Source organism: Emys orbicularis, chromosome 11, assembly GCF_028017835.1.
Source record: "Emys orbicularis isolate rEmyOrb1 chromosome 11, rEmyOrb1.hap1, whole genome shotgun sequence".
In the NCBI taxonomy this organism is placed as follows: Eukaryota; Metazoa; Chordata; order Testudines; family Emydidae; genus Emys; species Emys orbicularis.
In genome coordinates this window covers 9602896-9630634 of record NC_088693.1, presented here as the reverse complement: position 1 = coordinate 9630634, position 27739 = coordinate 9602896, and the positions used below count along the sequence as shown (strand labels likewise).

General features: G+C 46.1%; 2 protein-coding genes across 3 annotated transcripts; one reads left to right on the top strand and one right to left on the bottom strand.

The window, feature by feature from the left end:
• Positions 1–2771: 2771 nt before the first annotated feature.
• On the bottom strand, positions 2772–12792 carry TSN (translin). 2 transcript variants are annotated; one of them, XM_065413103.1, is made up of 6 exons: positions 12727–12792; positions 12416–12509; positions 6880–6976; positions 5754–5869; positions 4938–5017; positions 2772–4442 (listed from the first exon to the last, which is right to left on the bottom strand). In XM_065413103.1, the coding sequence occupies exons 1-6, from the start codon at positions 12790–12792 to the stop codon at positions 4206–4208; spliced, it is 690 nt and encodes a 229-aa protein (XP_065269175.1). In that variant the 3' UTR covers positions 2772–4205. The 2 variants fall into 2 exon arrangements, with proteins under 2 accessions (XP_065269175.1, XP_065269177.1); XM_065413105.1 differs by having other exon boundaries at positions 4322–4437.
• A 6385-nt stretch (positions 12793–19177) lies between these two features.
• Positions 19178–27244, top strand: NIFK (nucleolar protein interacting with the FHA domain of MKI67). Its single transcript, XM_065413428.1, has 6 exons — positions 19178–19328; positions 20136–20264; positions 22602–22710; positions 23140–23351; positions 25197–25271; positions 27054–27244. The coding sequence occupies exons 1-6, from the start codon at positions 19218–19220 to the stop codon at positions 27228–27230; spliced, it is 813 nt and encodes a 270-aa protein (XP_065269500.1). The 5' UTR covers positions 19178–19217; the 3' UTR covers positions 27231–27244.
• Positions 27245–27739: the final 495 nt, after the last annotated feature.

The following is a 27739-nucleotide window of genomic DNA, read 5'->3' as shown; positions in this document are numbered from 1 at the left end:
ATGGACTAATTTCCAGGGTATTGAATGTTTCAATTCTATGTGGCGAGTACACAAAGCAAGGAAGATGAAAGACTCATCACAATTAACAAGGCAGTAGATTTTCCATTCTTGCTAGACACTTTATAAAGCCAAATCTGGACCATCCATCTGCAGGGAGGTATGAACTAATTCAGCATCATGTGCAGTGTGACTTACTCAACAGCCTTGGAGATTACAGATATGGGAAAAATATAGCACAAATATTTCAGAAACCTGGACAAAAAGCTATTATAAGCATTAGGGAGCAGGATGAATACAAGTCAATCGCGCAGATAACGTGTGTTCAAAGCTTCTCAAGCCCTTTAAACAACTTCTCAGAGGTGTGACAATCTGCATAGCAACATTCAGGATATTGTCTGTTCTTTCAGAAATGGACCATTCTTAGCAGTGTCATTTGCTCTTTTAAAAGGGAGGATGCTGCTATTTTATTCAGTCAGAAATCTTGCTTCAGGAAATAACACAGCAACAAGTCTCCTAGCAAACCCCCAGTGCAAGAGTTTTAATTGTCCTTAATAAGCAGAGAGAAGCAAATGAGAGGCAAGGGAACCTGCAATTACAGACACTGTCCTCAATTAATTAGTGCCTGGTCCTGAACACAAGCTAGGGGAGATATTAGACAGCACAATAGGCTCATTGCTTCAAAAAACCACACACCTGCCCACAGCCATAAATCCAGCCCAACAAGCTGCTCTGGTCTCCAGACAACTCTTCTTTTAGCTCTCTATTAAGCCCCAGTATCTAGCTGCAGGCAGCACCTTAATGAAAGGAAATGGAATAAGTTGGTGCCTTAAGAGTCAAAGTCTGGGCGAATGCCCTGGGGATCTGATGCAGTTACTTTCCATCCCTGCTAATGTACCTAGCCCATAGTCACTTTCCCAGCTGAAACGGCCTGTGTGTTGCCCTTCTATGCAGAACCATCTTTTAGCAGCATGGGCAAGGCAAGTTATTTGTCCACACAGGGAACTCAGGGCAAGTCTATCAGAAGTGAGATCAGTGGGGGGAAAAGTTACAATTGTCTAACTTTCCAGCAGCTTCACTTGAAATCTACTAGCTGCAACAGATGGAGTTGAAACTAACCAAGACAGCCCTTCTGGCTTCCATAGCCACTGCACCCCCCGTGCTCCTGTTCACCCTATTTCCTGAAAGCTTTTAACCACAGCTGGAAGCCTTGGCTCTTAGGCCAGCACTTTCACTCCTCCCCGAGGACTGAGTCACCGCTTGTTTTTCTACTGCACACAATCAACTTGAACGGCCCTTTATACTGAGGCAAGGGAGAGGCGGAGGAGCGACCTTAGGAAGAGGAGGGCAAAACACAAAGCATGGAAAGGTTACCCTGGAGAGCTCTCTCCGGAATATGAACTCTGGCATATGCTTCAGAAAATACCTTTGGTGGCTGTTGAGTCAGCCTCTATTCTGACTCACTGCCCCTTTCAGTGGGGAGGGTATTCAAGACCAAATAAGAATTATTACTTTCATTACAGATTTGTTTGAAGGTTCATCATGAATCAGATCATCAAAAACACACTTGACCTTGCTATATTTTTGCAGGCTTCAGGGAAGAACTGCCTCTCACCATGCTCCTGGGCTAAGTGGCTTCCGCATACCAACATGATCTTTGGAGCAGAGACCATCAGCTACAGGCCACTCCCTCCCCCAAAATGAGTCTTTCAGGGGAATTTTATTTCCCCTTCCCCTGTTCTTAAGCCAGTGGCAGCTGGCAAGACAACACATGCAGCTCTGGGGCAGAAACATACCCTTTTCTTTGGCGCCAAATGCTAGGGAAGAGAAGCCCAAGGTTTTTTTGCATGCAGCTACAACTCCAGAGGTTTCCTTGTTACTGCTCTAAAGCTTATGGGGCTTTTCTGCCCCCAGGATCTTTCAAGAAGCTGCTGCAGCAGGAACATTTTCCTCTGTGCTCCCTGCTGCAGGCTGCTGAGCAAACTGTGCTGCTTCTTACACCCTATCCACTCACCAAGACAAGCATTTAGAATGAAGAATGCAGCCCATACTTGGTGGCCTAGAATGATCTTGCTAGGGGAGAGAGAGGCTACCCAGTGTTCCCCTTCCTGCTCCCCAGACACCTGGAGACCCAGGGGAGGGTTACTAGTTATCTATCCCCAGGAGCACCACATTGGAAAGATCCCTCCTGAAGACAGAGAATGTTGGTGGGAGGGGTGTGGTCAAGAGAGGGAGTTGAACTTCTGCTGCTTGCGGCAGCTTTGAGAGGAAGCATGGTCCAGTGGTTAGGGTGCTACTGGCAAAGTAAGGAGACCTGGTTTCAATTCCCCACTCCCCCAGGCTTACTGTGTGATCTTAGGCAAGTGACAATCTCTGTACCTCAGTTTCCCAGCTATAAAACGGCAGTAATATCAGTTCCCTATCTCATATGAGGATAAATACATTAAAGATTGTGAGGCACTCAGCTACCACAATAACAGAGGCCACATAAGTACCGAAGACAGAACCTCAGTGTTCAAGTCCCCACACAACAGAATCCCAAACACACATTCTGGGTAGGTTCTATATGTTCACAGTTTAATCCTCACTCCTCCTTGATCCCAGGTGGCCGATCCAGTTTCCCAGCTAATGCACTGGAATCGTATGTTAATCAACCAATTTTAAAGTGGCAGGGTGAATTTGTATTAAAAACTCCTCAGGCTGGACTGCAGGATGAAAAGCCGTGACATTAACAAACATCAGGCAAGAGACAGAATTACCAGATGGACACAAAGTCAAAGAACAGCTTTTATTGGTCAAGATAACAAAGAAACTTGTTTCTCCCAATGATTTTTTTTAAAACAAGCTTTAACAGCTAACTGCAAAAACTTTTACAAACTAAAAGATTCACAGGAATTTCAACAACTGCTTGTAATTTTGCTTGTTTATATTCAACAAGTGGTATTTGTATCCTTTGGAAACAGTTCTTATCCTAGACAAATTATATTTAAAGAAGAAAAACTAGGACATTACACAAAATGGTAAAAAAAGTTTGTAAAATTCAAATACATGCCTTTAGGAAAGGGGTATAAACACCCTGTGGGATGTGTGAATTTGCATGTTGACATAATGAAAAAAACAGGTTTTCGGGTATAAAAATCTCATATGCAAACTAGACTAGAAGTTAATTTTTCCCTTTTCTTAAGATACAAACATTTTATTACATGAACTAACTACCTGGGATCTTAAAAACAAAAAAACAAAAAACAAAAAAAACAGAACTTTTGGCCTATTCAGGAACAAAGTACTCAGAACCCAAAAGATGCCTGCATTTTATCAGGTGTTCCTTAGCATGCATGTGCTAGAAAGTCTGATAGTCGGAAAGGTAATTATGTAGAGTGCTCAAAATAAAATGATTCACTTTAAAATTCAACATTGTTTACCCACAGTAACGAACAATACCAACAAGCGAAAGCAGACATTTCTGAGAAACAGCCGGCTGTCCTTCTGGTAACAAAAATCTCGTCATTTAAAAAATAATACTGAGATGCCTGGGCATGATATGCCAAAGTTATATGGAAAAGACTGATTCCCAGTGATATGTCTACATGAGCTGCTTAGCCTAATTTTGCAGTTTAGTGTTTTTGATATGCTGTAACCAGTAAATAAGATCAGGGCAATAAACTGCTATACAAGTCTCTACTAGTCAAGTTACTAAAGTGGGTGGAAATTACAAAAAAAAATTGTCAATGAAGATCAGTGTTTTTAAAAAAAAGGAACTAATAGCTACACACTGTCTCTCAAAATGCCATGTCATATTTGCGTTAAGCTGCATCCCACGCACACACCTTTGAGGATGTGTGGGCACAGAAAGCTGAAGCACGTCACTGCCAGAACAATACAGCGGTGGAGCTGAAGTGACTCCACAGAACTAAGCGGGAATTTCAGCAGCAGGAAGCTCTTGACAGCTATTGCTATGGTACACAGAACAGTGATGTGTGTTTATGACAGAGTAACTTCACTGGAAACAGAAAGCCTGCTGCCCTTCCCTAGACATGATTTTACAAAACGTTTTGCGTTCTAACACCCGTACTACACATTTGGTAAGAAAATAGAGAGCATTTTTCAGCTTGTGGTTCTTTTAAACTATGGCAGGAGGGCTTTGCTAACACACCTCCCTCACTGGCAACCATCTGAGGTAATCCATGATGCTGCTAGAACAGCAGCTTCTATTTCTCTCCCCCAGCATCACTCGCTGCCTCCTTATTGAGTCCTCGGATTGACAAGTCATAAACCACTTCCTCAATTTTCTTGACATCGTACTTCAAGCCATCATAGCGCTTCCTCAAGGAGTCATTTTTCAGATTGAGGAGACGGAAGCCAGAATCCAGCTCGTTAATGAAGGTGGAGATGCGAAGAGGACGAGAATAGTCACCTGCGGTGACACTGTTCACTGCCAGCCTAGACTGCGGGGGAAACAAGTCAGATGGTATGGAAGAAGGTTGACTACACATGCAACTGCCAAGTCAAATCTCTCAAATCGTTCTGAAGACAGAGGTCGCCTACCTTAATCTGTCTCTACAGCCAAACATGCTTTTCCTGTCAGTTTACTGAATGAATAAGCATCAATGTATGGTAATCAGACTAGTTATACTCATCATATAGAATGGTTTCTTGTGTAACGAGAATCCTCGCTTTCAATCAAGGCACTGATTTGAATCTGGACAGGATTAAGTTGAAGTAGGCACTTAGTCCTTCCCTTTCTGAGGTTCATTCCTAGTTGCTACCTTAGCATTTCATAGTAGCTGGAAAGTCCAGTTAGCTAAGAGTTCAACACCAGGGCATTATGCAATGTAACTTCTACCCTCCCCAAATGCAGGGTCTGGAAAACAAGCTACTGGCCATTCATTTTTGGTTGGTTTCACACTAGCTATCAATTTGTGTAAATATCTTTTACTTACCAACTCACTGGCAAGAGTCAGAATCCCAGAGAGGTAGTCTTCAATGTCCAGGTGAAAACCTCTCTCTCGATCAGCCTCAACTAAGGTGAAAAACAGAGTTGCAATCTGAATCAATATCATACCTGAACACAAGCAACAAGTTAGAAATGTCTTTATTTCAAGTCAGCTACAGAAGACATTTCAAACATAAGAAATCCGATGGCAATATAGAAGTCAGTTGTTTCCCCACATATAACGTAATTACTGCTCTTTTCCAGCCTTTTGACTTGGCTCCCATGTTGGTTTAATATCGGACATGTCCCCTACCTATGAGACAATACCCTACACTTGATCCAACATGATCACAGAAGTACGAGAGTTTTCTGTTGTAAAACTTTTAGTCCTCCTGAATTTTTTTTTTTTAAACATCCTCTGCTCTGTGCAGAGTTATAGCTCCAAAACATTAACTATGCTAACTTCTTATTTAACATTTAAAACAAAAGTAGTGGGAGGAAAAACACAGACAAAGCAAAGTCAACATCCTAGGCAAATTTAATTTCACATGGTTTTGTCAAGTATCCTTAGGAGTAAACAATTACTTTCCTAAACTGCCACATTAAGCAAGAGAGTCTTTATTTTTCCCAGATTAAAATTTTCCGTAGTCTGGTTTGCATCTTTATGAAGATAAATTTCTTCTGGTGTTTAATCTGTTCATTCCATAGAAAATTAAATCTAACTCTGCTGACCAATCTGGCATTTTGCACCTTGCCATGTCTCTGCAAACCACTAAATTTAAGAACTTCACAACTTTATCCAGTTTAATTAATATGAACTTACTTCCAAGTATTTCTGTAACCGCTTCTCGAGTCACTAATGTTTCTGTCTCCAAGTAGACAACAAATGCTGCCAGAAACACCAAGCGCTGTAGCACAAACCTCCAGTGTTCATGAAATCTATATTGAAACACACAATGAGGTGAAAAAATTCATTCAAGACATTTTTACAACTTGCATTAGAAAGGACTGAAAATTAAAGACTGAAAGTATTAAATATCTAGTCTACCTTATACTATGTGTGCTGCATGTTTACTTTCAGCACTGCACTTCAGTTGGACACACTGCCAAGATCGACAGAACTGAAGTTTCACAGCTACCGATCCAAAAGTTATATTTTGATACAAACAATGGCTTCCTTGACAATGAAAAGAATTCCACCCCACAAATATGGGTTTAGTGGGTCAGTCTGAGCTTGTGGGCTTGGCAACCTGAACAACTCAAGGTGCTCAGTGCAAGATGATCAACAGACATGTACAAGATGCACGATAACCTGTCGGAGGGTTCACCTCCTCTCTCCAATCCTTTGTAATGGCTAACCTCATGTGAGCTGGCAATGGATTTAACTGACAAGATTCCTGCTCTGAGAAGAGTACTTCAGAGAAGTCCCCTACTGACAGGGAAAGCAAACAAGAGCCAAAGAGGACTGCCTCATTTGGGAATAATTCCCAATATCAGATGTACGTTCCATGACAGGTTTGGAGCTTAGTTTTCAGAAATGCAACAGTACTAACAACTAATTGAAGTGAATGGAGGTGTGAGTGCTCAACGCCTCTGAAAATCAGGCCCTTAATTAGAGCTACTCAAAACAAAGCCCAATTATTTCTGTCAGGAAGTCTTCAAAAAAATAGAAAATGAAAATTTTCAACTTTCAAAAAATGATTCTAGTAAGGAAAAAACCTTTTTTTTTTTTTTTTGAAAGCTGAACAATTTTACCAAAAAGTTTGGTCAAATAGCCATTTTTGATTAATGAAAAAAGTGTCAACCAATGCTACCCTTAATTTGTAGGGTAGAAAAAAAATGTTGGGGCCTATCACACCTTCACAGAATCCTTTTAACTTAAAGTGTGTAATACCCATTTAGAATATCAAAACTTTGTCATCAGTATGGTTATTTGCAATCTTACAGACCTGTAGTACTGATCAGCTGGAAACTTGGTCTTCAGAGATGCTAGCTGTGTTTTGACTGCACCAAAGTGTTCCCGGGCCTTCTGACACTTCTTTGGTACTGAAAAAAAGAAACAGTGCAATATTTAGGAAGTGTCTAAACTAATTTTTGCAAAAGAATCCTGTGAATGTACATAATGCTACTTAAAGTTCTCCAATCAGCACACTCATGTTTACACATCAGTGCAGCAAACAGGCTAAGTGACTTGAACAAGGTCACACCAGGAGTCAGTGGCAGAGCAATGAAGAGAACCCAGGAGGTCTGGCTCTCAGACCTGAACTCCAACCACTAGTCCACAGTTCCAAGTTACATGAAAATAGTCACTCCATATTTATTTAGGAATCACTGGTCATCATTAAGTCTCAGTCACATCACAGACCCAGATCAGCAATAGCATGCAAATTAATTGACTATTCAACGATGAGAGATATACTTTTCTTTCTGTTCCAAATCCAATAACTCACTACTAGATAAAAAGAAATATTATTACAATGGATAATAGCTGGGGTTGGATCTATGTTTTCCAGTAGCCCCTTCTGTTTTATATACATCTGAATGAATTATGTTTCAAACCATCGTTACCTATAAGATTACCACTCACAATCAGCAGGATTTTAAGCCCCTATTTAGAAAAGTAAGGTTTCAGGCTCATTTATCCACTAACCACTGCCACCTATAGATATCAAATACACCTTAACAGAAAACCATACAGCAATGTTTTGTTTTGCTACAACCAATGTAACAGTCTTATTTCAGCTTTTCTTATACATACAGAATTATACATGTGTATAGCAATTTAGAGAGAGAGAGGGGGAAAAAAAGAGGTCCTCAAAAAGTTTGGGTTTTTTTACATGCTGAAAAACAGCAAAAGTGATGACAGACTATAGTGGCTATGAGGCAGGGAGAGATGAAAGTGTAACAATCTCCCCTTTAGGGGAAATGCACGTTACACGAATACCTTTTTCACCACAGTCCCATAATTAAGAGCTTGTACTGGATTTTTCATGACCGTGCAATCAATCTGAAGAGAGCATGCAGTGCACACAGAGAAGGAAAAGAATTAACAGCAGGACAATAAAGGAAGAAGAGAAAGTGGGGTGATTGACAGAGCATGCAATAATGAAGAGCACATAAAGCAGAAGACAGACATGATCAACAATAAACCTCTGTATCAAGGAATGAAGACGCTGGTTCAGATTTTCAAATCCTTGGGACCAGAGCCACACAACTCCCTTTGAAGTTAATGGTTAAAATCTCTTCTTTACCTTTGAAAAACCTCAATCTCTATGCTTTCAAATTGTTCAAATCCAAGTCTTTTGTATGCCACCCTTTCTACGGCTGCCCAAAGTTCAGAAGTCCAGTACTCTATGTGCAGGCACGTTGAATTCTGGGAGGTTTTAAGTCATGACAGAGACCTGAAAATGCTGTGGCTTCTTACAGCACCTGTGAGAGGCAGGGATGTATTATGCCCACTTTCCAATGAGGAACGGGGCACAGACAGCTTCAAGGCCACAAACGAGCTGTGTGGCAGAGCTGAGAGGTGAATCCAGTTCTCCAAAGTCCCAGTCCAATGCCTGAGCCACAAGGCCAAGCTCACCCTGGTATGAATAGCTATGGTATGGCAGTACCCGCACTTGGAGTGCAAGGGAAGTTCTTTAGCCATAGCAGTCCCACAGCACATGCAGTACCGTGCCTGCCAGAGTCCAAGAGCATCAGTGCCTTTTACCCCAGCTCTATAAATTCTGGTCAGAGACCAATGGAGGGAGAACAGCATTTCTTGCTGGATGAGATCTCATATTGTTTGTGAGGAGTACACACTTATGGGGAATGTGTCAGCCTTTAGGTTGATATCCACCACAGCAGACCCTCAAGGGCTCTGGAATACACACAGTTCACCAAGTTATGATCAATGCACAAGTCAATTTCCCTTAAAAACCAATAGCGTTGCAGCAGTTCAGGCACCAGTTATGGGAGGCCTATAGGGGCAATTCTATGGCCCATAAGTAGGTGAGTCACAGAATTGCCTCTTACTGACTTCGGGGACTCCTGAGGTTTGGAACCCTGACATTTGGGGAGGAAACATCCAAACAAGGTTTCCTATTTTACACATACCATTAACTAAACAAAAAATAAATTACAAGAAAGTGGTTAATATCAAATCAGTTATGAGGCTGAATAAAACACATCAAATAAACCAATAATTCCTTATAAAGTCTACATAATAAAAAATTGGGGAAGACAGCAGTCTTGTTTAACTATCAGTCCCTCAAATAAAAGGTCAGTATCAATCTCTGTGCTAATCAATATATTTAGGTTCCAGCCAAACAGCGGATACAAGGAGGGTCAAATCACTGCCAGGTTGAAGCTAATGTTGAGACTACAGCTCTGATATTAATTAAGGTAGTCTGCACAAATAATTGGTGGTTAGATGATAGCCAATTTCTTCTTACCCACCAAAACAGGGGTTACAAGGAAGCATTCCAATACAATTCAAGATGACACAGCTTGTTGCATTTAATGTTCAAACAGCATCTTGGGGGAAGATATGATCTTTCATGATTCATAGATTATAAACCCAGAATGAACCATTTTGATCATCTAGTCTGACCTCCTGTATAACACAGGCCATAGGACTTTTCTGAATTAATTCCTGCTCAAGCTAGAGCAGATCTTTTACAAAAAGACATCCAATCTTGATTTAAAAATTTACGGTGATGGAGAATCCAACACATCCCTTGTCAAGTTGTTAACCACCCTTGCTGTTAAAGCTTTGCGTCTTATTTCTAGTCTGAGTTTGTCCATCTTCAGTGTCCAGCTATTGGCTCTTGTTATATGTTTGGCTACTAGATTGAAGAGCCCTCTAACACCAAATTTTTGTTCCCCATGTAAGTACTCATAGATTATGGGGTCACCGGATCACAAGCTTCTTAGATAAGATAAACAGATTGAGCTCCACTATAAGGAGACTTGTTTTCCAATCCTTTAATCATTCTCATAGCTTTTCTCTGAACCCTCTCAAATTTATCAATATCCTTCTTGAATGTAGACACCAGAACTGGACACAGTAGTCTAGCAGCAGAAGCAGTAGTGCCAAATATAGGATAAACCTCTCTACTCTTACTAGACATTCCCATTTATGCATCCAAAGACCACATTAGCCCTTTGGCCACAGCATTACACTGGGAGCTCACGTTCATCTGATGATCCACCATGACCGCGAAGTTGTCACTGCTTTCCAGGATGGAATCCCATATCTGTAGGAATGCCCTATGTTCTTTGTTCCTATATGAATGCCCTTACATTTGGCCATACTGACATGCATGTTTGCTACTGCCCAATTCATCAAGCAATCCAGGTCACTCTATCAGTGACCTGTCCACTCTTTTACCACTCCCCCAATGTCTGGGTCAACAACAAACTTTCAGTAATGATTTTATGTTTTCTTCCAGGTCATTGACAAAAAATGTAAATAGTCTACTGACAAGAACCGACCCCATTAGAAACACACTGGCTCAGTGATGACTGTCTGTTTGAGACCTATCATTTAGCCAGTATTTATTCCATTTAATGTGTGCCATATTGATTTTGTATCATTCCAGTCTCCATCAAAATGTCGTGCAATACCAAGTTAACTGCTTTACAGAAGTCTATGTATATTGCATCAACACTATTACTTTTATCAGCCAAGCTTGTAATCACATCAAAAGAAATATCAAGTTAGTTTGATAGGTTCTGTTTTCCAGAAACCCATGTTGATTGGCATTAATATTAACCTTCTTTAATTCTTTATTAAAGAAGTCCCATATCAGCTGTTCCATTATTTTGACCAGGATTGATGTCAGACTGACAGCGCAGTAATTATCTGTTCAACTCCTAACCCAAGGAGTCTAGGTCATGTAACTTCATTAGCTAGAAAACTTGGTCCTTCAGCAACTATAAACTGGGAGGAATAAAGGGAAAAGAGAATCAAATGGTGAAGTAAGTCTCCTAGACTAAGGCCAGGTCTATACCTAAAACTTAGGTTGACCTAGCTAAATTGCTCAGGCCTGTGAAAAATTTTACACCCTGAGCACTGTAGTTAGGTCAACTTAACCCCCAGCATGGCTGTGTCTAGACCAGGGGTAGGCAACCCATGGCACGCATGCCAAAGGCAGCACACGAACTGATTTTCAGTGGCACTCACACTACCCAGGTCCTGGCCACCGGTCCGGGGGGTTCTGCATTTTAATTTAATTTTAAATGAAGCTTCTGAAACATTTTAAAAACCTTATTTACTTTACGTACAACAATAGTTTAGTTATATATTATAGACTTATAGAAAGAGACCTTCTAAAAACATTAAAATGTATGCCTAGCAGGCAAAACCTTAAATTAGAGTGAATAAATGAAGACTTGGCACACCACTTCTGAAAGGTTGCCGACCCCTGGTCTAGACCAACAGAAGGATTCTGCGATTGATTTAGCTAATGCTTCTCAGAGAAATGGATTACTTACATTGATAGAAAAACCCTTTCTGTTGCTGTAGGGAGAGCCTACACTATGGCGGCACAGCTGCAGCCCCACGGCTGTGCTGCTGTAGGGGCTGTAGTGTAGGCTTACCTTAAGAGGAAATGGGGTACAGAACAAAGCAGGGAAAGTCTACACAGGTTGAGCAGGGAGGAGAATGAGGGTAGAGCATGGAGAGTCACTAGCCCTCTGACATATGACAAATCAAAGTATTTGTTTCTAGCCATCCTGCCTCACGTTATTAAGTCCTGCACCAAATCCAAAACTTTTGGTTCAGTTAGAGCAGATTTTTAAGGATGCCTCTGCACCTCAAGCTGGAAAGTATGGCTATTAGCCAGGATGGGCAGGAATGGTGTCCCTAGCCTCTGTTTGCCAGAAGCTGGGAATGGGCGACAGAGAATGGATCACTTGATGATTACTTGTTCTGTTCATCCCCTCGGGAGCACCTGGCACTGGCCACTGTCAGAAGACAGAATACTGGGCTAGATGGACCTTTGGTCTGACCCAGTATGACCATTCCTATGTTCTTATGGTATAAAAAGGCAGAATGGGCCTGCAAGGCCTAGAGGGGAGTGCTTGTGTTGCCTATGGCCAGTGGACTTGGGGAGCTGACCCACAGTAGGCACATGCTTCCTCATGCTAAGGACAGGTGGAAGCGAAGTGCCCCATAACCCCTGGGAAGTGTCACAGTAGGTCTCAGATTCCATTCTCAGCAACAGTGGTGGGGGGATTCAGTTTTCCTCAGGTGTTTTCCCCCCAGCAGCTTTTGCTTTGTTTCAGATGTGGAGGGTCTTGCTGAAAATAAATTGCTCGACTAACAATGGGCAGGTTGACAGTATAATCAAGGAAAGTTGGTGTGTTTAACAAAAGATTATATATAAGTGTTTGATAGCATCCCTTCTTTCCCTGACCCTTTGTATCCTTAGAATGTAAGGATTTGGGGCAGATGCTGTCTTCCGGCTGTGACATCATTACCAATCACAAGTGACTTACTGTCCTGAAATCCAGCGCCTTGGTGAACCCCCTGCAGCAGCGTTAAGATCTCCCGCGCCGTCTGTTCCAGGGTCTGAACCACTTTCCTGATCTCCTGCAAGTCGACGGCAACACGTCAGGACACGGGATGGAGGAAGAAACTCCCGCCCAGAAACCCCCAGGCCCGCCCCCCTCGGAGCCCTGGCGACACCCTGATCCCTATAGCCACGTGCGACGGTAGCCCGCCCCTCCCCCCGCCACGCCGCGCGCACACCCCGTCCCCCCCCCCCCCAGCGCCAGCCCCCGCCCCGCCCCGCCGGCCGGGCCCTGACCTCTCGGATGTCCTGGTCGGCGGTGAGGACCCCCTGCAGGGTGATGAACATCTCGCTGACCGACATGGCGCGCCGCCAGGCCGGGCACGCAGGGAGCCGCCACCCAGGGGCTGGGCCGCTCCCAGCGCTGCCTCCGACCCGCCTCTCCCGCTCCCAGCCGGGGCCGCAACCGCTGCTCAGGGACCTTCCAACACGCAGGGCGCAGGCTCCACAGGCGCGCGCGCGGCACAGGCTATGGGGTCCTTCCACAGCCGCGGCGCAGAGCTGCTGCCCTTCCTAGTGCCGGGCCCGCTACCATCGCCCTGCTACTGCCACGCAGCGGGCCTCTACATTCCGCGTCGGGACCCCTTCTTCTGAGCGAGGGTTTCCACACTCCGAGCACAAGGGTGCCCTAATCACTGCCTGGCTGCCGGCCGCCGTCTAGGTCCTTCTACGCTCCTGGCGCAGAGCTGACACCCACCCCTCGAGGAAAACGAAAGTTGGCTGCAGAGCGAGTTCAGCCTGCAGGGGGCCGCGTGAGCCATTTCGGACAGGCAGTGGGGTAGGCCCCCCGGGCCAGCGTGCGCAGGCGCAGTGCGCTCCTCTCTGCCCGCTGCCTCTTTCTTACCCTGTGGGGGGTGTCCCTGGCTACTCCCCCCTCCCCCGCGCTCTGGAGCGGGCAAAGCTCGGCCGTGGGGAGAAGGGGGCTGACACCCCCCCCGCCAGCATCCTCAAAGAAGCGGGGGGATGTTTGTGTTACTGGCCGGCTTCCCATCCCTTCACAAGCAGCTGGAGAGCTGCCCAGTAGGGTGACCTGATAGAGGGTGGGGGGTTGTGGGCACCTAGATAAGAAAAAGCCCCAAATATCGGGACTGTCCCTATTACATTGGGACATCTGGTCACCCTACTGCCCAGAGAGGGGGAGGAGGGGCAGGGAAGAGAACCTAGCTGGGCTCCTCCATCTTGGCCTGATCTCCCCACAGCAGAAGCGTTTCAATTCACACCCCCCCCCATGCAGAACCCACGTTGTCTTTAATCAGCCCCCAGCGTTTCATTCCGAAACCTCCTTCCCCAGCACTTGTGCAACCCCCCATTTTTGGAAGCTTGTGGGATGTACACTATAAGAAGGATGTGGAAATATTGGAAAGAGTCCAGCGGAGGGCAACAAAAATGATTAGGGGTCTGGAGCACATGACTTATGAGGAGAGGCTGAGGGAACTGGGATTGTTTAGTCTCCAGAAGAGAAGAATGAGGGGGGATTTGATAGCTGCTTTCAACTACCTGAGGGGGGGTTCCAAAGAGGATGGAGCTCGGCTGTTCTCAGTGGTGGCAGATGACAGAACAAGGAGCAATGGTCTCAAGTTGCAGTGGGGGAGGTCTAGGTTGGATATTAGGAAACACTATTTCACTAGGAGGGTGGTGAAGCACTGGAATGCTTTACCTAGGGAGGTGGTGGAATCTCCTTCCTTGGAGGTTTTTAAGGCCCGGCTTGACAAAGCCCTGGCTGGGATGATTTAGTTGGGAATTGGTCCTGCTTTGAGCAGGGGGTTGGACTAGATGACCTCCTGAGGTCCCTTCCAACCCTGATATTCTATGATTCTATGTCTTCACCATCTCCCCTGAGGCGGGAGCAATAGCTCTTCACCCACTCCTCCAGGTTTGGGGAGGACAGTAGTTCATAGGGTCTCTCTTCACCCCCACTCCAAAGCTTCAGGGGACAGCAGCTCACAGAGACTATTCATGCTTGGTGAGGACAGCCATTCATGTCTTAACTCCCCTCACTTGGTTTGGGGGCTGGGACAAATAAGCCAATGGGGGTGGCTTACAAGTCTCTCACCCCCTCTATCAGGTTGATCCTCTTGGGATGCAGGAAGTGGAAGCCCGCCCTCTGCTAAAGGACCTCCCCCCAGCCTAAGGGGAGGATCCACAGGCCCTGGAAGCCAAGTGATTCCAGGGGACAACTAATGAAATAACAGGGACAGAAGTGCAATCAAAGGGTCAAACGAAGGGAACCTGACGGGGACACCGAGCAGAGAACCCCGGACAGCGCCCACTGCTCCTCGAAGGTGTCAAGGGAGCCAGTGGACGCTGCCCAGAGGAACTCTGCTCGGATGCGTGAGCGGATGGAGGATCGGAAATAGGCCCCACAGTCACAGGAGACCCCGTCGGCCAACCTCCTCTCCCTGGTTTTATAGATGGCCATTTTAGCCAGGGCCAGGAGGAGGTTGACTAGGAGGTCCCGTGACTTTGTGGGGCCATGGATAGGGAGTGCGTAGATAGGAAGGTGAGGGGAAAAGTGCAACCAAAAACGTAACAGGATATCTAAGAGGAACTGGAATAGGGGCTGCAACCTGGCGCACTCCAGATAAACGTGCGCCAGGGTCTCCCTCACGCCACAGAAGGGTCAGGTGTCTGGGACGGGTGAACCGCGCCAAGTACACGCCTGTGCTCACGGCCCCGTGAAGGAGCCGCCAACTGATATCCCCGGCAGGCCTCAGGTGGAATATAGGCTGGCACACAGGGGCTCCTCACCCTCCAGAGGTGGCAGGAGGTCCCGCCACTTTGTGTCAGGTTGGGATGCAAGGGTGAGGAAGTGAAGGGTGTGGAGCACGAGCATGTATAGATGTTTCCTCGGCACGGTCTGGAAACGAACCGGCTGCAAGGCTCACAGTGAAGGGGCGAAGGGGAGGCCGGTCGAGTCCACGGGGCAGGGGCCTGACGAAAAGGTCCAGAGGGCTTGGGGTGGAGGGTGGGCAGGGCGTGCCCCTCTATCAGGTTGATTGGAGGCAGCAGCCTCACTGGATCTCTCTTCACCCCCCACGAGGCAGGGCAGGGGCAAAAAGAGCATGGGGTCTCAATTTCTTTCCACTCACGGTTGGGAGGGCAGCTGTTTATGAGTACTTTCTCCAACCCACTCAGAATTAAGGGAACATATAGGACCTACTCACATATATTCTATCAAAACTCAAACAACCGAAATCTCTATTTTACTGAACAAATTATTAATTATTATTTATATTACCATAGCGCCTAGGAGCTCTAGTCGTGGACCAGGACCACATTGTACCTGTGTGACGTTGTGCAGTCTATATGGTTTTATAAAAACTTGATAATAAGTCAATATAATGTAACTGGGATAGTTTTAGAAAAATTTGACAATAAGTGAATGTAACGTAACTGGGATATGCTTCATGCAAAAGGTCTCTTGTAAGGTAGCATTACAAAGCTTATAATCTACTGAGTATGATCATCTGATTTGTATAAATGTACCACTCTTGTATCTAAAACTAGAAATATAAAATGTAACTCTGAGGGCCTATTGTAATTATGTAAAGTGTGGGCCATTAATGATGGTTTGGAATCTTGATGACTCCCATTAACCAGGACCATTGTCTGCAGATGGCTGTTTACCTGTGAGTCTCCCTGTATATGTGTGTGCTGGCAAGTGAGTAATGAAGTCTTGCAGTGACATGTGATCATGTCACCTGAACTGGAATCCATCTTTAACCTGGTGCTTTTCCAGTGAGGGGGGGTGGAAACCCAGAGGGACAAAGGTTTCCCGCCTTATGCAAAAGATATATAAAGGGGTGGAAGAGAACTGAGCAGGAGGGAGGAGCCATCATGAAGAATCCCCTAGATAACACCTAAACTGGAACAAAAGCTGTACCAGGGGAAAGAATTGTGCCCAGGCCTGGAAGGTGTCCAGTCTGAGAAAAACTTACTGAAGCATCTCTGAGGGTGAGATTATCCGTATTTAGTTTGATTAGGCATAGATTTGCGCATTTTATTTTATTTTGCTTGTGACTTACTTTGTTCTGTCTGTTACTACTTTGAACCACTTAAATCCTACTAAAAATAACAGTGTCTGTATTTAATAAAATCACTTTTTATTTAGTAATTTACTCAGAGTATGTATTAATACCTGGGGGAGCAAACAACTGTGCATATCTCTCTATCAGTGTTATAGAGGGCGAACAATTTATGAGTTTGCCCTGCATAAACTTTATGCAGGGTAAAACGGATTGATCTGGGTTTAGACCCCATTGGGAGTTGGGCATCTGAGTGCTAAAGACAAGCACACTCCTGTGAGCTGGTTTTCAGGTAAACTTGCAGCTTTGGGACAAGTGATTCAGACCCTGAGTCTTTGTTAGAGCAGACTGGAGTGTCTGGCTCAGCGAGACGGGGTGCTGGAATCCTGAGCTGGCAGGGAAAACAGAAGCAGGGGTAGTCTTTGCACATTGGGTGGCAGCTCCCAAGGGGGTTTCTGTGATCCAACCCGTCACAACCTGGTGTTGTACAACAGAACAAAAAGACAGTCTATGCCCAAGGAGCTTACAACTTCAAGACAAGACAAGACAAGACAAGAGATGGATACAGACAGAAGGGGAAATACAAGTAAATTGGATGATACTAGTCAGCATGATTAGCACAGCAGCAGCCTGACTGTTGTCAGCATTTTTGTAGGCATCAGACAAAGAAAAGTTTTGCTAAGGAAACTCTGTAGGGGCCTCCTTCTGTCCCCATAGAAGTCTATATGGCCCAGATCCTCAGACATATTTTACTCCTGGGGGAATTCTGCAGAGCTGCTGGCTGCCACTAGGGGCTGCTGGACTCTACAGAGCCCACCTCACCGGCTTTCATCCAGGGGATGGAGGCGCTCCATGCTTTGGCTGCCTGGCTTGATCCTCATCCATCCAGGGATGGTGTTACCCAGAGTTGTTTCAATCCAAAGCTCTTGGTAACTTACTCTGTGTGAGGTGGTGTCAGGAAATAAATCAATGGAGACATGGCCATCCGACCAATAGATGGCTGGCACAAACAGTACAATACAAGAGTGCTCTCACTTAAAGCTATACTTTATTTAGTTTCAAGCACTTACACACATCCACAACAGGTTAGTAAAACACCCCCAACCCTCAATAATTACTGAAGTTTGGTGTGGCTCTTGAGTGGTACAGTGGGAGCCATTGGATTGGCCTGTCTTTCAGCTATTGTTGAGGGCCCTAAACTGAGTCCATGAAGTGATCCCAAAGAGACCAAACCTCTCTCCCCTTATTTATCTTGTTAGTAGACAACAGAAACAACAATCAAAAACCTTGTTAGGAAAGCAGTTTCAAAAGCTAAGCAAGAGGTTTCCTCAGATTACTAATTAGGCAGACAATCATGCGTCTGACAAAGTGGGTATTCACCCACGAAAGCTCATGCGTCTGACAAAGTGGGTATTCACCCACGAAAGCTTATGCTCCAATACGTCTGTTAGTGTATAAAATGCCACAGGACTCTTTGTTAATTAGGCAGATGTATTCCTGCAGGGTCTGCATGCCTTGAGGCCCTGACAGACACATCCCAGAAGGCAAATATAGATAAGCTTCTTGTTTTTCTCCTAAAACACAGACCCCAGCATGTTCAACAGAGACTTCATGAGGGAGGGGTGGAGAGTCAGACAAAGGTTGAGCAAGAGGCTGAGTCCTCCTGGCTTAGTCATGCTAAGGCTGCACAGGCCTGCAAAAAGGCCCAGAAGTTTGGCTGCTGTTAGCAACAAGTATGATAATCAATATTACACTATCAGTAGCGGTCCCTGGCCTTTAACCGGTCCTCCAAAATCTCCCCATACAATGAGAGAGGGCCCGGGAGACCTGGCTCTGGCAAAGGGTGAGGAAGGGCAGGACCGTAAAGAAGCTAGGGGGAGTAAAGGCTCTGGGGGAAGGGGGTGCCCCACATCTGGGCTCTGGGGGGATGCAGGTATCTGGGCTCTGGGGTGCCCCCCCCCACAGTCCCCTCCTGCATCCCCAGCTGGAACCAGGTTGTCACAGGGGTTTAATTCTCTACTCCTGGGGCAATTTTTTGTTGTCGTCTCTATTGTGACATTCTTGTTGACAGATATTTTGAAATAAATTACCAACATAATTTAAACTGGAGTGATTATACTGTGTTCTGTTGACAAATAAAATATGCAGAACTTTAAACTGTGTGCAGGATTTTTTTGGTGCAGAATTCCCCCGGGGAGTAACATTAGGCACCTAACTAGCGTTGAGGATCTGGGTCTATGGGCGTTTCACTCTCTTGCCATGCTCTGGGGCCTCCTTTGCGGACACTGATTAGTTCCCTGGTGCCCTGCATCTCCACCGGGACAGCCCTGCCTCCCAGGGGCTTGCCTCGCTCATGCCCAGCCCCATTCAGTTCCCCTGGGCTCCTGCATTTCTGCTCGGGCCGCGTGTCCCCGAAAACAAGGACCCGGTGGGATGTGGAGGCTGGAGGGGGAAAGCGGCAGGGCCCTGGCTAGCTACCCGGCCCCAGCCAGCGCCCACGTGGCCGCGCCCGGCAGGCAGGGTGCGGACCGGGCTGGCTCCGCTCTGTCCGCCAGGGGCCGCTGTAGCCCTACTTCTCCGCTCGGGCCCTGGAGCCCGGGTGGGCGGAAGTTGGCTGGAGAGCACTTCCGGTGAGGGACCCGGAAGCGGAAGTGGCTGGGCTTGCTCCCGGAGTCGGCGGCGTGGTCGGTGCGAGAGAGCGGTATGGCGGCGGCAGCGGTTGGGGCTTCGGCCTCGCTCCTCTCCCTGGACCCGCAGCTGCAGCGCGAGTTCCAGGAGAAGGTGCTGCGCGTCCGCTCCGGCAGGGGGACCAAGGTGAGAGCCCGGGCCCTGCTCCCCGCCAGCGGGTCTCCGCCCCCTCGGGCCAGCCGCGAGCAGCGGAGCCCGCGCCGGAGCTGCCTGTGGGGAGGAGGCGCCTGCCTCCAGCTGGCTGCAGACAGGGCAGCAGAGCGCCCCTCACGCGAGCGGCCGGGGCCGGGGGTTCCGTCCCCTTCTCCCGGGGCTGTGGAGTCGCCTCTGGACAGTGTAGGGGGCACTGGAGGGTCGGCGCGGGGGCTCCGCTACGGAGAGACAGGGCTGCCCAGAGGATTCAGGGGGCCCAGGGCAAAGCCCCTTCCATAAAAAAAGTTGCAATATTATAGAATACTATATTCTCATGGGGGCCCCTGCAGGGCCTGGGGCAAATTGCTCCAGTTGCCCCCTCCACCCCCCGCGCGGCCCTGCAGAAAGAGACATTTCAGACGCTGAACAGCCAGAGGCTGACTAAAAAAATTGAATCTCCCTCCTCTCCCCCCTTCCCCCACACTCCCCTCTCCTCCCGGTCTCCCTCCCCACCTGTAGAGTTGAGGAACGAGGTCAAAGGTCGCGCAGAACTGCGATAGTGAAGATACTTGGCAGTAGGGTTTTACGTTCAAATCTCAGTGGAAAATTGTACCTGGTGGGAGACTGGCTATGGAAAGAAAACAGGAAATCAGTCAGGGATGCAGCCTCTTTGAAAGATGAGACTAGGAATTACTGTACTGGGACCAGATCGGTGGCCTCTTGTCTCCTTTTGTTTAAGATGGTGATTGGGCATAAATGTTCCTGTGTTTTTAATGTTACCTGTACTTTTCCTATTCACAGCACGAGAAGCTGACTCCTGGTGTAATTTATTTAGGGCATATCCCTAGGGGCCTTTATGAGCCACAAATCCAGGAGTACTTCAGCCAGTTTGGAACAGTCACCAGACTTCGGCTTTCAAGAAGTAAAAAGGTAAAAATCATAATTGCTTTGAATTGTTTAGCTTCCTAATTGCAGTTATTACTGAATTTTCCCTACTTCCCCCAGATCCTCACATTCATTTAATAAACTTTCCCCATTAGAAGTGAGCACTGGCCTGGGGCTATCAGCATACTGGTGTCCTCATTGTTATTCTTTAGTACCGTTTCCCTGAACTTCATTCAAGGACTAATTGTTCTACATTAAGATGTAGGAAGTAGCAGCCTTTCTCTATTATCTTTCTCCATTGGTGTGGATAACATCATCTTCAAAATCACTGAAGCTCTGACCCTTGGATTAATCTTTGACACCCACTCACTCCTTTCTACATTGCCAGGGTGTTACCAAGTCTAACTTCCACAACATTTCAAAAATCCAATTCTTCTCTATCCCAATGGCTAAAGCACTTTTCTGTGTTCTTATCTCCAGTCTTGATTGCTGCAACCTTCTCTCCAGCCTCCCTGACTTCCCTTCAGTACATCCAAAATGCAGCTGCTAAAATCTGTTCTCACCTGTCTTTGTGCCCTTCTCTCTGCCCTTCTAGCCACCAAAATATGCATATGACCAACCAAATATTGTGTAATCTTGTTGCAGCCCTCTTCCCTTTCTCCTGCTTTGTCACAGCCTCAGTTTTTCCTTTCATTCATGTCTACAATTAAATTGTAAGATCCGTGGGACAGGGTTTTGTAAAGTGCAGAGCACACTTTGTGTGCTGCACAAACAAAATCAGTTAACGTAGCTACCAGTGCTAGGACTTGGACGGTAGATTATTTAACATTATGAAATCCTCACATCCTGGATGTCCTCCTCCTCTTGATTTCCATTTTGAGAATGTTACTGATGTGCAATCGCACCAGCCAATGTATAAAAGCAATATGGAGGAACACAGACTTTAAAAATGGGCTGCCATTTATACCAGGATCTGAGAGAGCCTGAAATATCCCCGCTCTTGTGTTCTAATAGTCCATTCTGGAAACGATGATAGCCTCTCAGAACACACAGAAATGTTTGCTCTTCGGAAATGGGACGAGGATCCTGAATTCCTGAACTTCTAAAGCCATTGATTGGTTTCACATAAACTTCACCGCCTCAGAAGTAGACTTTTACTTGGATGTTTATAATAAATGTCTTGTTCCAGAGGCTGATTGAACTTTGGTCATTGGCCTTTAAAACCTTTAATTTAAGTTACTGGTTTGAATCCAGCTCAGCTGGTTACTGAAGATAACCATATTTTGAAGTCTCATCATTGACTTATAAGTAACAAGTTATTGGTTCTATCCGTTTTGTAGTGTAGAGGCATCACTTGAAGTGGAAACCCTGTTGGCAGGGTCAGAAGAGGGAAAAGACTTGCCATTACCTCTTACCATAAAGGTGGTCATTCCAGAAAAGGATAGAGATAAATAGGCAGATGTTCTGAGGAAGTTGCCCCTGGTTCTGTGGTTAAACAGGGCTCCAATTCCAGTGCTGTGAATCTAGCCCCTTTCATCAGAACTAAACACACTTAAGTGAGAAATGTTAGAGTAGTCTATATCCAGCGTAGAATTCTGAATTAATATAACAGGAGGGACAATGCTTTTAAACTTCCTGACTACTTTGTAATACAAATGGCTGGCTTTAGATCGGGGTGGCCAACCTGAGCCACCCCCCATCAGCTCCCCGCCCCCACTCCCAGCGCCTCCCGCCCACCGGCATGCTGACCAGCGCCTCCCCCTCCCTCCCTGCACCTCCCAATCAGCTGTTTTGTGGCATGCAGAAGGCTCTGGGGAGGAGGGAGAGCAGGGCAGGCTCAGGGGAGGGAGGGGAAGGGGTGGAGTGGGGGCCAGGGCATGTGGCAGAGCCAGGGGTTGAGCAGCGAGCACTCCTCTGCACATTAGAAAGTTGAAGCCTGTAGCTCCAGCCCCGGAGTCAGTGCCTGTAAAAGGAGCCACATGTTAACTTCTGTCTGAAGAACCGCATGTGGCTCTGGATCCACAGGTTGGCCATCCCTTCTATCGAAAGGGGAAATGCCCCTTCATCTCATGGCATAACTTTTACTTAGTTTTTTAGTTTTGTTATATTTGTTACTAAGTCATGTTTATTTCCCTATATACATAACGCAGAGCTATTGGTTTCACATAGAATCTGTAAAAGCTTATCTTTATCTTGTACATCATCATAGGCTAATTCTGCCCTAAGACACGTGCAGTGCTTACTGAGTTTACTGGGAGTTGTCTTTGTTGATCCGAGAACAGAATATAACCCTTGGAGTGTGAAAAAACAGTCTAGTGTAGTTCTCAGGCATAGTGTGTAAACGTAACCTAGATTTCTGATACTGTTGTCATTGTCTGGCAGACTGGAGACAGCAAAGGCTATGGATTTGTAGAGTTTGAATCAGATGAAGTTGCTAAGATTGTTGCCGATACCATGAACAACTACCTGTTCTGTGAAAGACTCCTAAAGTGTGAGTATTTGAGACACTGGTGAGCGTGGGAAATGTGAGCATGTGAGTGTATTGTTTTCTGGGAAGTCAGGGAAATTTTGCGTTTTCATGTTAGAGTTCCAGCACACAAGGAGCTCTTCCAAGTGAATATCACAGATTCTTTTTTCCTTTCTCCTATCGCCCCCCCCACCCCCCATGCATTCCTCGCAGTCTTATGACTGCTAAGACTGTCTAGGATTTTCAAAGGGGTCCACACCTACATTTGAAATTTTTTAGGGGTCCACAAATGAAAAGAGGTTGAAAATCACTGCCCTATTCTGTTCATTTCCTCTGAAGCATCTGACACTGGCAACTGCCGGAAGATGAGCTAGATGCACCATTGGTCTGACCCAGTATGGCCATTCTTACGTTCTTAACTGTTGATTTAGTGTGATATACCTTATGACACAGGTGAATTTATGCCGCCTGAAAAGGTCCATGAAAACCTCTTCAGAGGCAGTGAGAAGACATTTAGGAAGCCATCGCACCCGGCAGTCAAGCGATATAACAAGAAACGAACACCCCAAGAAAAGACAAGGATGACAGAGAGACTACTAAAAAATGAGAAACGGTTACGAAAGAGGCTGGCTGAGAAGGGAATAGATTATGACTTCCCTGGATTTGTAAGTGGTTTGTGGTAGCTTGGTCAAGTATTAAATTCAAAGTTCATGTCTAAGATTGTGCTAAATAGGAGAAAGTGTTGCATCCATTATACGTGATTGATCTAAGAATGTTACATTTAATCTGGAGATTGGTGCAGAGACTAAATCAGAGTGAGGACAGCGTGAGCGCTCGTAGAAATCATGCAGTGACTTGATTGGTGGATTGTGCGCTCTACCAGACTTGGGCTATGTCTACACTACGGACCTTACAGTGGTGTAAGGTCCTGTAGCCACTCTTTGCACACCAGCACTTTTGTCGGTGAAACTTGTCGGTTAGGAGTGTGAAACCCCCCACCACCCCTACCCCCCAGACTGAGAAGAGCTTTACTGACAAAAGTGGTAGCGTAGACCAGGGGCAGGCAAACATTTTGGCCTGAGGGCCGCATTGGGTTTTGTAAATTGTATGGAGGGCTGGTTAGGGGAGGGGGTCATGGCCCAGCCCCCACCTCCTATCTGCCCCCCCTCCCCCCGGACTCGTGCCCCATCCAACCGCCCCGTTCCCTGACAGCCCCTATGAGACCCCTGCCCCATCCACCCACCTCAGCTTCCTGTCCCCTGACTGCCCCCAGACCCCCGCCGCCCCATCCAACCCCATCTCTCATTTCTGATGGCCCCCCCGGAATCCCTGCCCCATCCAACCACCCCTTCTCCCTGTCCCCTGACTGCCCCCTGAACCCTTGCCCCGACTGCCCCCTGCCGCCTCATCCAACCCCCCCTCCTTCCTGACTGCCCCCCTGGGACCCCTGCCCCCATTCAACCCCGTTTCCCCGACCACCATCCACAGCCCCGAACTCCCCTGACCACCACCCCGAACTCCCCTGCCCTCTATCCGACCCCCACTGCTCCCTGCCCCCTTACTGCGCTGCCTGGAGCACCGGTGGTTGGCGGCGCTGGAGCCGGGCCACGCTGCCGCCGCCACGCAGCAGAGAGCACCGGGTCAGGCCGAGCTCTGCAGCTGCGCTGCCCCAGGAGCTCACAGCCCCGCTGCCCAGCGCATTGCACCGGCAGCGGAGCAAGCGAGCTGAGGCTGCGGGGGAGGAGGGACAGTGGGGGAGGGGCCAGGGGCTAGCCTCCCGGGCCAGGAGCTCGGGGGCCGGGCTGGATGTGGCCCACGGGCTGTAGTTTGCCCACCCCGGTGTAGACGAAGCCTTGGTCTTGCTTTCTTTTAGAGAAATGTCTTTAACGTTATACTTGTTTAATAGGTCAGTGACTGACTTGAAACGTGATCTTTGATTCGTGTCACTGTTTGCTATTTTCCACTATTTATCTATCCAAGATACTTGTAAGGCCCCCTATTACCATAGGACCCGAGCACCTCACAGTCTTTTAATGTTTGTCTTCATGCCACCCCTCTGAAGTGTTATTTATCCCTATTTTATAGATCTGAGGTAAAGATAGAATAAGTGACTTGCTCAAAGACTCCCAGGAAGCCTGTGGCAGGGCAGAGAAGCCAAATATTCCAAGTCCCAGGCTAGTGCCCTAACCATCCTTCCTCTATTTAGTTTACAAAGCAATGGGATGAAATACTTAGATATTGCAGGGTCCAATTGTGTATTGTCAGTAAATATACAAGATCCCGTAAGGGTTCTCTTATTTATGTGATTGTGCGGTGGATGTATACGCCAAATCACATTCATTGACTTCTGTGGCATGATAGACCAATGTACTGGTTCAGACGTAATTGGTGCATTAAAGGTTTTATAACTGTGAAGGAAAAGTCTGTCGGCTACATTGGGAGAATCTCAATAACTTTGCATTAGAAGGCAATTCTGTGTAATTAATTGCTTGATCTGTTTCTTTTCATAGGCTGCACAGATGCCTCAAAAGAAAAAAAATGTTTCAAATTCAAACTCGAACCTGAACATATCTGTGAACAGCCAGGTAAGACTCAACTGATCTCAGTGGGTTTCATGCAGTCTAAAGGTACCAGAACATGTTCTTCAGACACAGAACTGGTTACTGTAGTTCCCCTGTTACTTTCTTGAGTCTGTGTTCTGGGCCTTGTTGTACTGGTGACAGACAGACTGACTTTGTAGCAATAAAAGTTGCAGTGTGGGTTAGAGTGCACGCTTCTGAATGGACGGCAGCATATGCTGTCTGGAATAGCAGATGTCTTAAGTGTTGTCTACACTAGAAAATTTTACCAGTCAAAGTTTTGCTGGCTTACTGTTACTGATAAGGTATGTTGATCGAATGCACCAAATGTGGCTGCTTGTGCATCATGTCCACCCACCATGGGTTGTGTCATCAAAATGCATGTTGCACTATGGGTAGGCATCCCAGTGTCCTCCATACCAGCTTCCGGCTTGCTACCCGTTAGGTGGTTTACACTCTGTATTGTGGGGTGGTTGCTGTATATTGTGGGATACCCTCGTTCCTCTCAAAGGACTGGGAATTTGATCTTGAATTCCACAACTTCCGGTTCCATCCCATTATCTACTGCTCTTTTACATGCCATTTTCAACTTGTCTCTACAAATATGGATGAAGCTCAGGTCTCTTCTCCAGCCAGGCACTGTTCAAGAGAAAGTTGCATTGTGGGATTGTTGCTGGAGGACGACTCATACTCATACAGCTATGTGTGCTTCCACACTAGCACTGTGCCAACAGATGGTTTATTTCACTTGAGGAAATGGCAATAATTATGCCAGCAAACATGGAGGGTTTATCAGCAAGACTCAGAATTGTGTGAATGGAAGCCTGGACCAACAGAAAGGAAGTTTTACTGGCAAAACTTTCTAGTGTAGACCAGACCGCAGACTGCTAATCAGCTATAAATAAGCTAAAAGATGTTGGGAGCTGCCATCAGCCATGTAAAACAAATAGTGCTATGATCAGAAAGGTCAGATTCCGATGCTTGAGATTACACACGTTACAGTCCAAAAGTCTAAACACTAAGGTTTCACTTACTGCTTAGACCTGTCAGAATGAGAGTTTTGAACACTGCACCTCGGCCTTCTCCATTTTAATGTACACCTGGAAAGATCTGGCTGTGTGTGTGTGAGGGGTTGAATGCTCTCATTTGGATCCTCAGGAAAGAAGTGTCACAGCATGTAACCGCACTGTGCAGTAATTCTGGATAATTGGGGTGGGGTTGGCTTGTCTCTTGTGAAAAGGGCAGAGGCAGATATCTGAGGGACTTGTAAAATAAGAAAACTGAATGCACAGGGAAATGGATTGTGTTTTAAAAAATATTGCCATTGGGATGTGAAAAATGTTAGTTTCTACATGACTGGATTTATAAGGGAGCAATATCCCTGGTTCTTAAATATCTTTACATTCTTCATGACACTTTCTGTTCATCTTTGTTTTCCCTTCATTTCATCTTCCTTAACCCTCTGAATCAAGGAATAATTATTTTAATGCCAAAAAACTAGAGCGACTCATGACATTTGTTCAAGGGAATAAAAATTAATCTAATTCATATTTCCCCTGTACCATTGCGAAAACACATACATCTATTTTAATATGCAAAATCGACTTAATCTATTTAGAAAGCTTTCCAGTTTAGAAATCATTCTCACTTGATATCTCTTGGCAGTTGTTCCATGTGTGCAGGGAATCGGGGGGGAGGAAGGGGGAGACACGGTCTTGATGTCATATAGGACATGTCTGTTAGGGAAGCTGTCCCTCTAATGGTAACTACCTTATTTGGTTTATCTAGGACCCCACCCCAGTGTGTACACCCACGGCACTTGAGCGTCGGAAATCGCAACCAGCAGAAGGTGATGAAGATGAAATAACCATCAAACTGCCTCCAACAAGTGTAAAGAGCACCGCTCAAAAGACCAAAAAGACAATGAAGCTGCAGAAAAAAATTCACCCAAAGAAACGGAAATAAACAAAGATGAAGCCTCTGTAGCCAAGTTTTTCTTAATTCCAAAGGTTGTTTGCAAGCTGGAACTTCCAGCGGTTCTTACTGACTTGTGTTCATTCTTGGTTTGAGTAGAACAGTGGTTCTCAACCTTTCCCATATCGGGGCTCCGTCCATCTAGTCCGGAGGCATTCCCACTTAGCAGCAAGGGAAGGGTAGCTGCAGCCCCCCCATTTGAGAGCCCCTGCTATAGAAGATTCTCAGAACTCTCTCAAATCCATGTCTGTGTTGATCAGTGTAGATAAAATGGAAGTTTGTGTCCTAACATGCCCGCTGTCGCTTTGAATTAGCTTTGTAACATACTACTCTTCTCTCATTAGAATGGCTATTCCCTTTGCAAGGAAATCAAAGGATAGCCTTGCGAGCCCACTGATGGGGCAGTATGCTTAACAGTCCTAATTAGCGTAGGGATATCAATTTTTATAAACATTTTAGAAGTACATTGTGACTTTCAGTAGCATCAATGGTATGAATGC

What these genes read in the sequence shown, in the direction of transcription:
- TSN (XM_065413103.1), bottom strand. Translation starts at nt 12,792, where the DNA reads ATGTCGGTCAGCGAGATGTTCATCACCCTGCAGGGGGTCCTCACCGCC. An exon ending in AGGCGCTGGATTTCAGGACA is followed by an intron (nt 6,977 to 12,415) that starts GTAAGTCACTTG and finishes TCTTTTTTTCAG; the next exon opens with TACCAAAGAAGTGTCAGAAG. An exon ending in GGTTACAGAAATACTTGGAA is followed by an intron (nt 5,018 to 5,753) that starts GTAAGTTCATAT and finishes TTTTCACCTTAG; the next exon opens with TTGAGGCTGATCGAGAGAGA.
- NIFK (XM_065413428.1), top strand. Translation starts at nt 19,218, where the DNA reads ATGGCGGCGGCAGCGGTTGGGGCTTCGGCCTCGCTCCTCTCCCTGGAC. An exon ending in GCTCCGGCAGGGGGACCAAG is followed by an intron (nt 19,329 to 20,135) that starts GTGAGAGCCCGG and finishes TCCTATTCACAG; the next exon opens with CACGAGAAGCTGACTCCTGG. An exon ending in ACATATCTGTGAACAGCCAG is followed by an intron (nt 25,272 to 27,053) that starts GTAAGACTCAAC and finishes TGGTTTATCTAG; the next exon opens with GACCCCACCCCAGTGTGTAC.